Source organism: Schistocerca gregaria, chromosome 8, assembly GCF_023897955.1.
Source record: "Schistocerca gregaria isolate iqSchGreg1 chromosome 8, iqSchGreg1.2, whole genome shotgun sequence".
In the NCBI taxonomy this organism is placed as follows: Eukaryota; Metazoa; Arthropoda; class Insecta; order Orthoptera; family Acrididae; genus Schistocerca; species Schistocerca gregaria.
Window position 1 is genome coordinate 128,157,826 of NC_064927.1, and position 17,743 is coordinate 128,175,568.

Consider the following 17,743-nt stretch of genomic DNA (forward strand, 5'->3'; position numbering starts at 1 on the left):
CGATGATGTGTAAATGTACTAATTTACACTGACATCCGACCATGTTGTAAGGTGATAAATGAAGGTCAGACTCGCACCTTACATGAGAGCTTTATACATCACAATGGGAAGGTGAATATGACACCTAAATTCTGCGGTTATGAGCAAATTTGCCTATCAGTAAGTAATTCAAAAAGGGATGACACTCAATCGACGGTAATTAACACACTGTTCCTATATAATGCATGTCAATAAGCCGAACGTGCAACAAAGGTGCAACAAGTAGCAAGAGGCGTTTTAATTTGGAATTCAGAGGAGGGAGAGCAGAGGCAAGGCCGCACCATAGGAGATTCAACAGAAATCACTTAAAGGGGCGTACCAAGCCAGGTCAACGACCGACCAGGTGACTCATAAGGGGAGAGCGAGTTAACAGGCCATCTGAGGGAGGACAGGAAAGAAAGCTTTTAAAAAACTGCGTTTCAGAATTCCAAATGGATACTGACAAGACCAGTGACTCATTTTCGATCACGTGTCCGGCGAGTGGTACACTCGTGAGAGACAATGTATGCATTTATGTCTGGCGCGGGCACAAAACGTCCGATTGACGGAAACACACTAAGAAGGAGTAAATAGCCGGTTTCGACGCAGTTTAATGGTAGGTCCCTTGCGTTTGGTAGAGAGAGTTTCCACAAAATAAGAGGAGCGCTCCTATTGGTCGAAAAAAGCTGTGATGTGAAGAACGAAAGAACACAGGTGGGGAACAGGTCAGCTATGAGAAAGACAAGACGGAAATTTTGTGGGGGACTCTGCTCTGAACTGGCGTCTAGTGCAGAACGGAGCACATAACGCTGTGTACGATGGAGAGAAGAAATTTGGGTGAACACTGCATTCACAGCGGCTGACATCCAGCTAGAAATTACCTGTAGCGTCGTTGAGCTCCAACTCTGGAGAAACGAAACAGTCAATTAGTTAACTGTTCTTGCGAGAACTGAGAGGGCATTATAATATGCACGCTGCTCCAGCCATGTGCGTGTATATAGCCATATTCTAAGACTAGGGATGAGTACAGGTTTTCTCGCATAACGAGAAACATAGGGAGAGTTTATACTGATAAATGTCAGCAAAGGTTTTGATTAGTTTTATAGGAATTTCAGAGGGGAGAGCGGACTAGCAGACGACAGCTCATCACAATTTAAGGTAAATATCGCGTGCAGATTGGTTCACCGGCTTGTGTCCATTGTAAATTCGAGCGACCTTGGGTAATCTTTTGCTCAATTTGTTATATATCACTAACCATCCACTGTACATTTGGTTGTCATCCTAAAAACAGCACCGCACTTTGAAGCAGAAACGGATGATTTATGGTAGTACTGACCAACATCGTAACGAAATCGTAAGAATAATTTTGTAAAGAAACGTCTAGTTAAACTTTAACACTGTCGTGTTTAGGATAATTTAGCTTACTGTGAGTTAATATTTAATATTGTTGTATTGAGGACTATTTCACTTTTGATGTTGATGAGATGCGTTATTCTGACAACTGTTTTAACGCTGTCACATGGTAAACTGTGTAAAAGCGTGTATTTCTATGCTAATATTGAGAAATTAAACATGTCATTTCAACTTACACGGTTGTCCTCTATCATAGAATAAGAAAAACCGAACATTTCACATTACAATGTCTTCTACGTGCTTCAATTGTTTCGTCAGACAATGTGTACACGAGAGCTAGTCATAAGGTTATACTATCACCTGGAGAAAATAAAGTTGTGTATTTGCAGATTTACACCTGCAGTACTGGTAGATATTAAAATGCCAGCGCCACAGCACTGCAGCACGCCCCTAGAGGGACCAAGATAGGTTAATCTAGCGGCGCAGCCCGTTGGTAAAGTGAAGATGGGCTGCGTCAGTTTATTTTTGACTCCGCTGGCGGCGTGCTACGGTACTGTGGTGCAGGGAATTTGAAATCTGCCATGACTTTAGGCATGAATCTGCAATTACGTAACATCACATTTTCCCGGTGATATTTAAAAGCTTACGACCAACCCTCGTATGTTTCCCGCATGAGACGTTCTGCCATCCCGGGTTTATCACGTCCGTGTCGTACGTGACGCATGCGCTCTCTTAGCCTTGTACTTGTAGGTCGTCCCTTGTCTGTGCTATGTAAATCGCCCCATATACTCAGCTGGTCCAGAAAACTCCCGCCGCTTGCAGCGTATCAACGAATCATTGATGGACCCCAGTAGGTCTCTAATTTAGTGTTGCTCCAATGGATCGACAGAATGCCCACCCAGCGAAAAAATTTCCGCCGGGTAGTGCTTTCCTACACGTATGGCAAAAGATTATTACATCGTTGGTCTACATCCTCATCCCTGTCACTGTTGTTATTAGTGGACATAATTTTATTGTTGGTTCCTTCGTTGTGCCCAAGTCCATTACCTCTGAAGGTTTGGAGTTCTGACTTGACGGTGCCAGCATCATAGGTTCGGTGGGTCCTCTTGAGAACAGCATGCAATGTGAAAGTTTTGGAGTTCTGACTTGACGGTGCCAGCATCGTAGGTTCGGTGGGTCCTCTTGAGCACAGCATGCAATGTGAAAGGTTTGGAGTTCTGACTTGACGGTGCCAGCATCGTAAGTTCGGTGGGTCCTCTTGAGCACAGCATGCAATGTGAAAGGTTTGGAGTTCTGACTTGACGGTGCCAGCACCGTAGGTTCGGTGGGTCCTCTTGAGCACAGCATGCAATGTGAAAGGTTTGGAGTTCTGACTTGACGGTGCCAGCACCGTAGGTTCGGTGGGTCCTCTTGAGCACAGCATGCAATGTGAAAGGTTTGGAGTTCTGACTTGACAGTGCCAGCATCGTAGGTTCGGTGGGTCCTCTTGAGCACAGCATGCAATGTGAAAGGTTTGGAGTTCTGACTTGACGGTGCCAGCATCGTAAGTTCGGTGGGTCCTCTTGAGCACAGCATGCAATGTGAAAGGTTTGGAGTTCTGACTTGACGGTGCCAGCATCGTAGGTTCGGTGGGTCCTCTTGAGCACAGCATGCAATGTGAAAGGTTTGGAGTTCTGACTTGACGGTGCCAGCATCGTAGGTTCGGTGGGTCCTCTTGAGCACAGCATGCAACGTGAAAGGTTTGGAGTTATGACTTGACGGTGCCAGCATCGTAAGATCGGTGGGTCCTCTTGAGCACAGCATGCAATGTGAAAGGTTTGGAGTTCTGACTTGACGGTGCCAGCATCGTAGGTTCGGTGGGTCCTCTTGAGCACAGCATACAATGTGAAAGGTTTGGAGTTCTGACTTGACGGTGCCAGCATCGTAGGTTCGGTGGGTCCTCTTGAGCACAGCATCCAATCTGAAACTGATTTTTGTGTCAGGCAGGTCGTGAAACATAATGTGTAAAAATCTAACGGTGCTGACTGCCTTCTTGTAGACGGTTTGGTCAGGGTTAACAGCTAGCAATCTGTACATGTCTGCGTTGATGAAGGCAAGCATACGGTTCTTTTTTGATTGCATCGTTAGTTTAAGATCCCATCGACAGCTAGGTCATTAGAAATGGAACCCAATCTCGGATTGGGGTGCGAAGAGAAGATAGCTGTACCGTTTTCAGAGGAACTGGCCGGGCATTTGTCTCAAGCGATTTAAGGAAATCACGGAAAATCTAAACCTGCATGTCTGAACAGGAATTTGAACCACTGCACTCCCGGATCGAATCCAGTGTCTGACTACTGCCGTTGCCACGTCGCTCAGTGTTTGTACGCTTAGATGCTGTGCATTGAAATACTGGCGGACTTTGCACAGTTCTGTTTCGCCCCTACGGTCAGAGGACGAATTTTATCGTCAACATGGCGAAATCAGCGTAATGACTGCAGCACTGCAGAATCAAGTGCCGGTTATTTATACGCTTCCACGAAGAGGTCTGCTGCTAATGGTGAAAGGAGGGATCACGTTGCTACACCATCTGTCTCCTCATCACACAGGCCTGTTAGTAATAAGCGGATGTGCGCACATCATACGCAGTCTTAAGTTTCACTTACATTGATTTTATACAGCTGCTTTCTACCGAATACTGTAATACAGGGCTCTTCAAAAAGAAGGAACAGATTTCGGACATTTATTGCTTCCAAAATACAAAAGATAGAAACACTATTTCCATCGTTCCTGAAAAGAGAAAAGTTCAAATTTTTACGCATCCAGTTGTCCAAACGGTAGCTCATTTCCTGCTCGTTATCGAATTCACGGCTTCAACAATACGATGTCGCAGACTTTCAAGAGTGTCAGATGCAGGCGGGATAAAAACGCGATCTTTTTGGTAACCCCACAGATAAAAGTCACAAGGTGTGAGTTCTGGTCACCGGCGATGAAGTTCGTCCTATGCCCCTCTCCTCCAATCCAACGTCCTGGAATGGTATCATTCAGGTAACGTCGGACATGCTTAGAGAAAGAGCATTCACTTGTCAGTTACCGGTTACCTCGTGGCCAACACTAATGGTTGCATGGAAAATGCGTTACTGTTGACAGAAGAAGGAGGTTATTGTGCTGTGACCTTACGTAACAATTTAATATATGCTTAAGGCGCGGAAGGAGGTTGCAGTAACTTTCCGTTGCAAGACAGGTTTTCTGCCTTGAAAATTAATTATGCTCCTCCGTTGTTTTTCAATGAAAACGTAGCCGCAACATTTTGCTTGCGCTTCAGCTGTCACTACATATCCCCGCACTCTGCCTCAGCAGCATCCCACCGCGTTATATAAGATGTGGGCCTGAAGTGTGTAAATCATATGTATATTTACTCTGAGCTGCAACGAGGCGCCCCCCCCCCCCCCCCCCCCCCCAGACCCTGATCGTACTCAGCATGCTATCCAAAGTTTTAGATGGCATAATTGTGGTGAAACGGGCAATTAAAATAAGAATAATGATCTAGGCTGTTTTTTCCTTAGAATTGTGATACAAGGTCACTGTTATCTCGTTCGACACAGTGTCATATTCCTGTATATGTATACAAACAATCACTTTGTGCGACGCCAGACATTGGCAACCGACATAAAAGCTGGAGCTATTCAAGGCTGCAAATTATATTCTCTGGAAAAAAAAAGTCCTGTGACAGCACGGACTGTTGCGCAAAACCTGCAGCGTGTTATTACATGGCATGCTATTTACGCTGCCAAGAAACAAAGTTGTTGATTTGCTGTGAAAATGTGAGCTATGTTTCCTTGAAATCATGTTTAAAAGATTTCAGAAATATGTTGACCGATAGATAGATAAATTCTTTACTCGATTTTCTAGTCTACAATGAGTAAACTGACCTTTTGAGGAAGGTTATATAAACATGTGATCTCATGTTAGTACAGGAATTCATGAAATTACAATAGAGTAATTCCCCCACCCTTCTCTCTCACTCTCTCTACATTTAGCCGTGACAGATTCCTTCTGCAGTCAGTCGCGAATGTTGCAGTCTGCGTGCCTAACAGTATATGTTCGTCCGATGAGGTATAGATAGTATCGCAGATCTCTGTGCTAAATATAGGGTTGTTCGGAGCCCCAAAACAAAATCAGCGTTCACTACTCCGTAATCTAAAGCAGAGGTACGAATTACTGCAGAATGCTCCACCGAATTACAGCGGTGGCTGTCGGAGTGTAACATCGGCTAGCTATCAACCTTGGGTCAGTGTGCCCTCTGAAAAACAACAGCAGCAAGCCGCCACTCCAAGAATATGCTGACTTGAAAGGACCATCGTTTAACTTTCATACGCAAGTACGTTTCGCATGTGCTTTCATGAGGTTAGTTCCCATGCAGGGAAACCGACGCTTTCCCTAACTCACGAATTCAAATGGTTTGATGCGTCCTTCAGCAGGCAAAACATCGAATCCTTTACTACATACTTCTCCATCTGAAGTAGTACCCGATACCGACAAAGCAGTGTGGACACCGACTGTGAGGTAGCCAGCAACTGGAGAGAACGTGACGAAGTCAAGGCTACCCGCCAAGTTGGTATTTACGCACTACTAGCGAGAAGACATACGAACTTATCACTACTTCACGTAATTAACCACCTTCAAATGACAAAATGCCGCCTCTGAGCAGTCATGGTTTTCAAAATGATTACTTAATTTTTTATACCATTTAATTTGCACAAAGCTACGTGCTGACAGAACGGACTTCATTCCAAGTATTTCAAAATGGCTAACAGCCGAACCTGCGGTATCATAAACAAATGTTAAAAATTCTGCCCGTTGTGAAAACATGTTGCTAGTCAGAAAATTCAAAGCGGTTAAGGCCTGCAAGCAACAAAAAATTAGTTATTCTGTTATACATTTGTGAAGTGTTTAAATTAGATAAGGAGAAGAAAAAATCGACAATATTGATAATAAAGATCGAGTGTTCCTCATAAAAGTGTCTGCCCAATCAGCGTTATACAATGTGATTCAGGGGCCCTTACTGATGTCGTTTGATGCAACCCGCAATGTTACATTTATCCTTCAAAACTCATGCGCGAGATTTTCTTCCAGGCTACGTGAAAGATATTAGTCCTACAGAAAAAAAATGAAGATGACATTTTTGTAGGAAATTGAATGCAGTTCAGTTTTGTACTGGGATACATTTCCACTTTTCTTTCCGCTTGTGTTGGTTCTGTTGACACGACATGTAAACCAAAGTAATCGAAGTCCCTTCAAATCTCCATTCATGTCAAACACCACAAAACTGTGTTATACACAGCTTATTTTTATGTACTCATCAAGTAGTGGAGAACAAAGGTCTATGAAAAACTCTCGATTTCTTAGCAAGAATGCTGAAAGTACATTACACATAACTTACAGCTCTAACCGATAATAGTTTGGCTCCATCTTCAATTAATTCTTAGAAAGCAATTAAATTTTCAATACTCTTCAGTCTGAGTATCTTCCACATGCACCATTATCAATGAACGTGTATCTGTACTGGGAATCATATATGGCTTGCAACAATATGGAGAACAATTTTTATAATTGTAATAAAGCGACTCACTGTCAGCTGGCTTAATTACACTTAGTGGTTTCCATACAGCTATGGAAATTGCTTGTACTTCCAAAGGCTGTGCCAGACTCCAGGGTCGACCGGAGTCGCCGAGCGGTTCTAGGCGCTACAGTCTGGAGCCGCGCGACCGCTACGGTCGCAGGTTCGAATCCTGCCTCGGGCATGGACGGGTGTGATGTCCTTAGGTTAGTTACGTTTAAGCTGTTCTAAGTTCTAGGGGATTGATGACCTCAGAAGTAAGTCCCATAGTGTTCAGAGGCATTTGAACCATTTTGAACCAGATTCCAGATATTGACCTACAACAAGAAGAGAGAAGCAGACAGGTATTAAGCACTACTATGTAGCTTGAAAGACTTATCGCTATTAGGTATAGCTCATAGACCAGCTCCATATTGTAGATTAAGATCTGTCGTCGTGTTTATAACTCCAACACATCTTAAAACGACGAAGCATTTCCTGTGCTTTTCCAAGTCTATAATTACACAAAAATACTGAACGTTACAGGTATAGGAGAATCGCACAAAACTTCAGCATTGATTTTCGTGGAAACGAAAAGCGCATGAAAACCCGCTAGCCAGATGCTCAGAACAGGCCTCGCTACAACATACCTAAGATAATAAAAATACGTACTTAACAGCTCTGACGGCCATGTTGAAAAAAGTCTAACTTTACTTTATAATAATATCAGTCAATGTTACGATGGATGTGAGTGTACGTTAGTTCTTACATTAATGTGAGAGCAAGCTTCTCATTTGCTGGACTGCAAGGTCGCATAGTGTCATTTGTTCCCTGTACAGCAGGCTGACCTACAGAAAAAAAAGTTCGTCGAAAGATCCCCGTAACATTCAAACATACAGGAAAAAAATGAAATCAAATGAGACACCTGCAACCGTTCTTTCGATGTTATTAGTGATGTGGGAACCTGTTTCGGTGACAATAAACCATATTCTGGTCTTAACTGACTCTGAGGAGGTGAACCCTAATCCCATCAGTGGCCATTCATGAACTGGCTTCCATAGACTAGTCTAAAAGTGATGTTGTGCCTCGTAGCTGAAGGTTGGAGACACAACATCGCTTACAGAGTATGAAACTTCCTGGCAGATTAAAACTGTGTGCCGGACCGAGACTCGAACTCGGGACCGTCCCGAGTTCGAGTCTCGGTCCGGCACACAGTTTTAATCTGCCAGGATGTTTCATATCAGCGCACACTCCGCTGTAGAGTGAAAATTTCATTCTAGCTTACAGAGTAGCCTACGGAAGCCAGTTCATAGAAGTTGGTCAACGATAGAATCGTGTATACGATTGGAATTCACTCCATCTGTGTAGGTTAAGGCCTGGAGACGGTGTACTGAGTCAGTGAACCTGGTCGCTATATAATAAATAACATCGGAAGGACTGCTACAGGTGCTTCATTTCATTACGTAAGTGAGTGCCCAAAGTCCCACAAGCCTTCAATCCTCTTTCTGGTTTCCTTATTCAGTAAGAGAGACGTCGTCCTCATCAGACCCCATGACGAAAGTGAAACACAGCAGTGCAATAGTTAGCACAACAGTACCAGCCACACCAGAGCTGCTCACCTTGACAAACGCTGCGCCTCTTCGAGCTTAGGGCGTTGACCGTGCTGGGTATAGTTTGATGTTGAATGTTACTCTAGCGTATTTTAATGTGTTATACGCTGGCGCAGTGCCAAACCCCACACAAGGATTTCATTTTTCTCTTTTTCCTACGCACTTCGTGGCTGGAAAAGGTGTGCCTGAAATTGCCATGGTTGTAAGAGGAAGATTTTGAGGGAGCCATTGTGTGAAATATGAGATGCTTTGTAATTACAGTTTGAAAATGCCCAGGGGGTGAAATTAGCTAATAGACAAATGATAAAATAAAATCGTTATTTCAAAACAAAAACAACGCACACAGGAAGATGAATTGCTTTTGAACTGTGATTTGCTATTTGTTGAGAGGAACATAAATACACTGTTTACAATCTTAAACCATAAAAAAATCCAAATTCAAAATAATTACCTTAACGACACAAAATGCAGTTACGCAAAATAGTTTGTTGATTTCAGTGTATTTCATGGTCTACGTGGAACATGTTAAATAATTAATGTGTTTCTGGTAGTTATTATCTGGTTGGGGATGGAACGTTTTAACTTTTTCTTTAGTTTCCCTAAAGTTGTCCCGTCTAGTTCAGGGTCCGCTTCTTACAGGATTTGGCAACTTTCGAATTTTTTTTTACTTTACAATGTGTCTGAATGCCCTCCCTGAGTCTACGGTCCGTGGGAAATCGTGTGCGCTATCTGTCTGTGAATCTTGTAAACTTCGTATTGTAATTGCTTGTATACTGTCTACTCTGAGGAGGAATCATGGGACAAGAACGGGCAACTGCCTAAATGAGATTAGGAAACTGCCTAAAAACCACACTCTTGCAGGTCGTTGTACCAGCTGACCATCGTTAATCTGCCGCGATTCTTTTTCTTTTTTTTTGTGCCTTAAGGTATAAGAAAAGTTAAACGTTGTAACTTAATACTCGTAATTAATAGTGTAGCTATCCTTATGCAATATCTGCTAGCACACGACGATGACAATACGTCGAAAACCACGTGAAGCGATGTACGACTATACTGGTTGCCAACAGAGTACCCTTCTGGCAGCTGGAGATATTTTCATTGTACAGAGCAGGGTCCTCGATACAGCCTTCAACATATCTCACGATGAACGCTACAGTAACCTAATGACCGCTGATGTTTATCCGGATGTTCGCCTACAGCATCCTCCGAACGACCTATACTATTAATAAGACAATGTACAATCACAACTCTTTCTAATTGCGTCAAGATGTGAACAAAATCTTCTCAGTTTGCAAGCCTCATGACTTCGGATAAAATATTCGAGTTTTCAATAGCTTTCTTCACCATTGTCATTAGGAGATCAGGTCTTTGCATACAGAACGAAAATGAAGACGTATGCTTGACGTTTCTAGAGATCTGCGACTCACACTTTCAAAGGCGGTGGCAGCCCCTTGCGCCACCTGACGTCTCTGGTAAAGCAGCGAGGCCCAGCATATGAAACTGAAGGTCTTACAAGTGCCAGGAGCAGTCCCTGTGAGGTGCGGGTAACTACTCCCGACGTGTTTAATAATTCTTAAGTGCATGTTTAAATGCATACAAGCTCTCGACCGAACACAATGGAGTTACGACCTTTAGTGGATACATTTTCCTTGACATATTGATTTCCCGTGAGCCCTGCGCAGAGTCAAGCGTTGGTGAAGAATGGAGGACAAACCGACTATTGTGACGTCACCAGTTCGTTGTGGGGCCCGTATTTCTCATGAGCCCCGTGCCACTGGAAGATTGCAAACGGTACTCTGTATAAGTGGAACACCATGACAACACCAGCACTCAATGGCTTTTTACATCTGATGACGATGACAAAGGCAACTTTCTAAAACACAAATGTTTTATTCGAAGCGATACAGCTTGTAACCTATTCAGGCAGGACACCACAAAAGACTACGAGACACATGCGTCAAAATAGAGCAACAGTCCATCGATATAAGGGTGCCTATGTGGCTCATTCCACCTGAAGAGTAGTTCAGTCTCCAGGGCTTCCGATGTGAATCCTGTCAGTCGTAGCTGAGACGTCATCGGACAAGATCTGCTCTCCTTGTTGGACCCGCTCCGACAAATAATAGTTGTGGCTGAGGCATAGGGGCTATTGTCCAATAGAAGAAAACGGTCACCAAACTGTTAAGTGTCTTGTGGAGTTGGCTCTGAGCACTATGGGACTCAACTGCTGTGGTCATTAGTCCCCTAGAACTTAGAACTACTTAAACCTAACTAACCTAAGGACATCACATACATCCTTGGCCGAGGCAGGATTCGAACCTTCGACCGTAGCAGTCGCACGGTTCCGGACTGCGTGCCTAGAACCGCGAGACCACCGCGGCCGGCTCTTGTGGAGTTCTTGCCACAAAGTGTCACTGCTTTCTTTAAAGGAATGAGCTACGCCCTGCTACGCGGGAGCCGCAATTGCCCAACTGCTCACGAAAATGTCAACGAATTTCAGTGAGCACACTAAAGGAAGAAATTAATCGCGCCAGGAGACATACGCTAAAATCGTGTAACACCGCCTTTAGCCTTGATAATGGCCTCAGTTTAACGAAGGAGAGAATCCACAACTTTATTCAGGTATGTTATATCCAGTTGAATCCTCAGCTATCAAACAGCGATAATGTTGACTTTTACGTTTCAGGTGATGTCCCTACAAATGGTTCAAATGGCTCTGAGCACTATGGGACTTATCTTCTAAGGTCATCAGTCCCCTAGAACTTATAACTACTTAAACTTAACTAACCTAAGGACATCACACACACCCATGCTTGATGCAGGATTTAAACCTGCGACCGTAGCGTCGCGCGGTTCCAGGCTGTAGCGCCTAGAACCTTTCGGCCACTACGGCCGGCGATGTCCCTATAGCCCCAGACATTTTCTACGTGATGGAGATCGGGTGTTTTAGTGGGTTAGTCGAGTTGTGGTACTGTGCCTGAGTGTTTGCCAAAACAAGAAACGTATGCATGCATTCCTGTGAACACGTGGCTGGGGAGACGAGTGTCTGTCCATCATGAAGATGTAGAGGAAAGGACAACATTTAGATACCAAGAATGTTGGAATGAATATCTAGGCTATAATCTGAATAAATAAGCACAGTTCACGCAAAAAACATCACAAAAGACCTCATCTATACACATTATGGGTCAGAAACGTCATTGGGCCGTAGGTGCACTCGACGCCTTGCGTTATTTTAAAAAGACACAAAATTTAATTTAGTAGAACTACACTATACACCTCCAGTCAGTTACTGTCGACTTTGTGTATATTTGATCCCCCGTTGAAAACGTACAGCTTTATTTGTCGCTGTTGGTAATGACTTTTCGTGAGGCACCCGAGTGCAAATGACCATTGCAAGCAGTTCCCTCCACAATGAGGGATCGGAAACTCGAAAAAGGCCTGAATTTACGGATAGCAAAAATTTCAGTCAGATTAGATCACTTAGGTCTGTTCCTGTTGATAACTTAATTGACGTAGTGGTCGTGGCCACTCCCAAACACGAAGGCTGCTTTGTGACATACAGTCATGTTTTCAAGTCCATAGATCTTGCTGCTCTGATTCCATACAGCTGACTCGATTGGCATGACTTATGTCTTACGGCCGCCTGGTACCTATCATACGGGGTGGTTACAGTTGGACTTTGGGTGCTGAGGAGGGCCCATATGACAATGAGTGATCATAGACAACGTAACTTTGTGGAAACATTTGTAACGACATGCGGAAGAGACATAGCAAAAAAGACATTGGAAGAAACACATTTTAAATTCCACATGAGGGAGGGTAACATCTATTAATTGCGTGCCTTGTGCACGTTCTAGATTACAAACGTTGCTCCCTGTGACGACCATCTGCATCGACGACACTCTGGAGCAGCACTGCAACGCTCTACTGCTGCCCGAAACAACGATGGACCGTGGAATGTTCAGCTGTCGTGACACAGCAGCTCATGAACTGCTTGAAAATCTCACGTTGCTTCGAGCATTCTCAGCCAGTAACTTTTCAGTAGCTTGTGGCGCAATTTCCCAGGATCTATTCCCTAGTCACCAGTTAATCCGAAATTCCAAATCAAATTCTCCAATCGCCGTGCGGTAATAGAACCTCTCCATATTCCTTTAAAGCCTCGACATTCGCGAAGGGGAGCAGCACTGCTGGTGTTGTTTCGATGAAACAGCTTTAAGAGCAAAGCCCTTCTCACCTTGTCCAGACCCATTCTGACTGTCCACAAGTGTAGTGCAGACTGTTGCTTGTATTTCAACCCTGCGTCGCCATACCATTACTGGCTCCTAACGTCAAGTCATGACACAAAATTAACAACGCAAATTCTGAAGTACACTGCCTGAAAAGTTTCGTAGCCGTCCACAATATCTCAAGTAGCGAAAGTTAAGATATAACCACCCTGTACATCATGCGCAGCGCTCCAAATGTGACTAGTGTGGTCTTTTAAAAGAAGTGGCAATTATTTTGTCCACCGTTCTTACATGTTCCAGATTTCATTTGTATGATACGATCTGATGGCTGGCTGGCTGGCTGCTGAGTACGTAGGTGCTCGCACAGGTGAAGGACGCGATACAAGTCGGTCACGTGACCGGCATGTGGACCGCAAAGAAGCTGGGAGTTAAACTCCTCTTCAGACAGTTTCGCAGAAACTAACGACGATTGTTGCGTTAGTGTCCATTTATAAAGTTTACTGTGTCCAGAATAACAGAGAGAGGATATTTATGTGCTGTCCAGGTGGGAGCTATGATTGCTGGGCTTACGCTCCCATGCGTTACTTTGACATGGTTGTGATCCCTAATGACTGACCCGATCGCCACGCATTCATGTTCTCATAATTATTTGGTGGTACCTGAAGATGAAGCTTCAAGCTTCGTGGAACAAATTAAGAAAATTACAAGGAAATGAAGTAGATTTATATTCTATGTATATCTTTAGCAGGCGGCTGCGTCGTATTGTTTTGGCCCACGAGAAACTCGGGCCCGACCACGAACTTGTGACGTCACACCAGTCAGCATGTCCGTCACACTTCGGCAACTCTCGGCTGCGACAGGGCCCGCGAGAAATCTACATCTACATCTACATGGATACTCTGCAAATCACATTTAAATGCCTGGCACAGGGTTCATCGAACCATCTTCACAATTCTCTATTATTCCAAGCTCCTATAGCGCGTGGAAAAAGTGAACACCTATGTCTTTCCGCACGAGCTCTGACTTCCCTTATTTTATCGTGGTGATCGTTCCTCCCTATGTAGGTCGGTGTCACCAAAATATTTCGCATTCGGAGGAGAAAGTTGGTGATTGGAATTTCGTGAGAAGATTCCGTCGCAACGAAAAACGCCTTTCTTTTTTAATCGCGTCCAGCTCAAATCCTGTATCATTTCTGTGGCAATCTCTCTCATATTTCGCGATAATAGAAAACGTGCTGACTTTCTTTGAGCGTTTTCGGTGTACTCCATCAGTGCTTTCTGGTAAGGATCCCACACCGCGCAAAAGTATTCTAAAAGAGGACGGACAAGCATAGTCCAGGCAGTCTCCTTAGTACGCCTGTTACATTTTCTAAGTGTCCTGCCAATAAAACGCAGTCTTTCGTTGGCCTTCCCCACAACATTTTCTGTGTGTTCCTTCCAATTTAAGTTGTTCATCATTGTAATACCTAGCTATTCAGTTGAATTTACGGTTTTTAGATTAGACTGATTTACTGTGTAACAGAAGTTTAACGAGTTCCTTTTAGCACTCATGTGGGTGACTTCACACTTTTCGATATTTAGGGTTAATTGCCACTTTTCGCACAATTCAGATATCTTTTCTAAATCGTTTTGCAGTTTGTTTTGAGTTTATGATGACTTCATTAGTCGATAAACGACAGCGTCATCTGCGAACAACCGAAGACAGCTGCTCAGATTGTCTCCCAAATCGTTTATATAGATGAGGAAAGCAAAGGGCCTATAGCACTACCTATGGCAACGCCAGAATTCACTTCTGTTTTACTCGATGACTTTCCGTCAATTACTATGAACTGTGACCTCTCTGTCAGGAAATCACAAATCTAAACTGAGACGATATTTCATAAGCACGCAGTTTCACTACGAGCCGTGTCAAAATCCTTCCGGAAAATATGTAATTGAGAAGGCGCCCAATACTGGTCTTAACTTCGTTGTGTCCCATAGACAGATTGTATGTATTAAACGCGCAGTTGAGAATTACCATATTCGCTCCACTCCGAAAATTCTGTTGGCACTCGTAAGACCTGCAGTGCCACATGCTGTGATGTACGCACCATGGCCTCTTTCTCGTGGGTCTCTGTTTTGGCTACACTAGCGGCGTGATACGGTACTGTGGCGCCGGGAGCTCAACATGCACCAGGACTGTAGATACATATGTGTTAACAAACAAATATAAGCTATATTAAAAAACTAGAAACCCACCTCGATTGCGAAAAAAGCACCTAGTGTCAACCTAGGTTTCGGCGTAGATAACTATACCTTCTTCAGAACAATAAAACCCACCAGTGTCTAAGAAGACCTTTGTCAATGATTAAAAGAACACCATAGCTATACTTTTATAAACGAAAAAAGGGGAACACAAACAGTACACATACACAAAGTCTAAACAACTACTTAATTTAATGGTGTACGCTCCACCTCACACCGGCCTGTGTACGATGGGCCATGACCCACCATAAACTTGTGGGTTTTATTGTTCTGAAGAAGGTGTAGTTATCTAGGCCGAAACCTAGGTTAACACTAGGTGATTTTTCCGCAATCGAGGCGAGTTTATAGTTCTTTTCATATATTAATTGCTGACTCGCTGCGATGTTGAAGGTTCTTAAATATTAACTACGTAATGTTATATTTTCGAGATGATTAGAAAAACTATATACGCCTACTCCTTGTACAGTGGTGTTCCATGCAAGCGAATTGAGCTGATTACTTGTATTCTGACTTGGTCGTGTCAGCCTGTTTAGTTTGAATTTCTCCGTTCTCTAGTCCCTGATATCAGATACGCACTTTTTTTTTTGTAGAGAACCATGAACGAAAAGGCTTGGTAAAATAAGTGGAGTGTTTGAAAATCTCTTGCGTTTTAGCGCAGCAATTTGTTGTCGTGTCAGCCTGTTTAGTTTGAATTTCTCCGTTCTCTAGTCCCTGATATCAGATACGCACTTTTTTTTTGTAGAGAACCATGAACGAAAAGGCTTGGTAAAATAAGTGGATTGTTTGAAAATCTCTTGCAAGTGTTTTAGCGCAGCAGTTTGTTCCTACACAGTATGTAACGCGTAGTTATTACCTGCGTGGAAGAGCCTTTACCTCAACGCAGAAAAAGATGCGCTTTCCCCGGACATCTAGGCGAAACTCGTTCCAGCAGCCGCGTCCTGGAGAGGGGGCCCCTACTGGAGTGGGGGTGAGGCCGGACACCTCTGCGAACGGCGCCCCGCTGGTGCCAGCACAGCGGCTGGAGTTGCACACCTGCTGATACCGACAGCACACCGGCCGCACAATGGGCGCCTCCGCTTCTACTGAGTGAGTACCTCACCTGGAACTCTGCTTCATTCCGTCAATCGCCGATTCGATTGCTGCTTCCGATTCTCCGCAACTACTCCGGTGCTGTTCCACAAACTATGCAACAGCCCACTATTTCCAGAACAAATCTTCCATGTGGACTGTAAGTGGTACCACAACCGATAGTGTCGATAGTGGTGTGTTGTAGTGCGTAATCATTCCGCACCGCAGGTTCTCTTACCGCTACATGTGTACACCGAGATCGCTCTGATCCTGAAGTTTTTTGTTTGTTACTGTGCATGCGCCATTGCACATACACAGCTCGCTGCCACCAATGTACATTCAGCATTGAGTGAGACCTAGTAGAGGACGGACGATCGCAGTTGCGAGACGTTGTTGTTTAATCAATTTGACACAAATATATTTCGAAGGGTCACTGTGACCATGGAGTACACTTTGCGTCACAGTTCTTTCGCTCAGTCTATAGTTCTCCTACGTCAAAATGATATGTAGGAATGACATTTTACTAACGGAAGATGCTATAAAGGAAGCACTGTCAGAAGAATTCAGACGTACAGTGATGAATATCAGTCTGAAGCTGACAGTCCTCCAGCAGTTACGGAAAATTACGAAACGGATCGGTCTGCCAAATATTCAACTGCGATAAATAAATTACAGTCGTCCACGTTAAGAAGCGTTGTTGTTGGAACACAACTGTCCCTAATAGAAGAAGCGTGTCAGTTACCGATAACATTGTAGTCTGTATTCGCAGAGGGAAACGGCCATGCCGCAGTGGATACACCGGTCCCCGCGAGATCGCCGAAGTGAAGCGCTGTCGAGCGTGGCCGGCACTTAGACAGGTGACCATCAAGTCGCCATGCGCTGTTGCCATTTTTCAGGATGCACTCAGCCTCGTGATGCCAAATGAGGAGCCACTCGACAGCATAGTAGCGGCTCCGGTTAAAGAAAACCATCATAACGACCGGGCGAGCGGTGTGCTGACCACATGCCACTCCTAACCGCATCCTCAGCTGAGGATGACACGGCGGTCGGATGGTCCCGATGGGCCACTTGTGGCCCGAAGACGGAGTGTGCTATACTCGAAGAGTGAGGAATTAATGAGTGAACGGATTTATGAAAAGTGAGAACATCTCAAGATATACGTGTAGTAAGTGCATTTCATTAACGGAATTGCATTTTCATCCAAGTACACTGCAAATAAAGTCTTTGGCTTCGGATAACTTTAAAGTTTCTTCATTGAAAAGTTCCCATCACATTTTTAACTTAGTCTAGATTTGGGTGCATTAATAGTACTATTGACTCAAGAAGTACATGAGAGAGGAGACACAAAATGAGATGATTACATTAGCGTCCAATTTAATTATCAAATATCTTATTTTAAATAATTTAGTTTCGCTGGGACCCTGTCGTACACTTCGTGCGACAGTTTCAAAGGTGTACACTACTAGCGTTACCATTCGGAGCTACGCGCGGGTTTTCATTCAAAAGTTCCTTGCGCTAGTGCGCAAGTGCCTTAAATTGCGAGGAGAGGACAGTTGTTCAGATACTACAGATGGAAAGGGCGTATGCGGTAGAGTCGCATCAAAAAATAGGAACAGTCTGCAGATGTAGATTAAATATCAGTTTGTAAGT

The 17,743-nt window shown here is 44.0% G+C and overlaps 1 protein-coding gene across 2 annotated transcripts in view; it reads left to right on the top strand.

Moving 5' to 3' along the window:
- The first annotated feature begins 16,004 nt into the window (after window positions 1-16,004).
- The window catches only part of LOC126284100 (uncharacterized), a 305,109-nt gene continuing 303,370 nt past the window's right edge, over window positions 16,005-17,743 (top strand). The window contains exon 1 of one of the 2 annotated variants that reach the window (XM_049982752.1): window positions 16,005-16,111. In XM_049982752.1, coding sequence (XP_049838709.1) covers window positions 16,089-16,111 — 23 coding nt within the window. In that variant the 5' untranslated portion in view covers window positions 16,005-16,088. The remainder of the gene's footprint in view (window positions 16,112-17,743) is intronic. The other variant, XM_049982753.1, reaches the window with a different exon arrangement.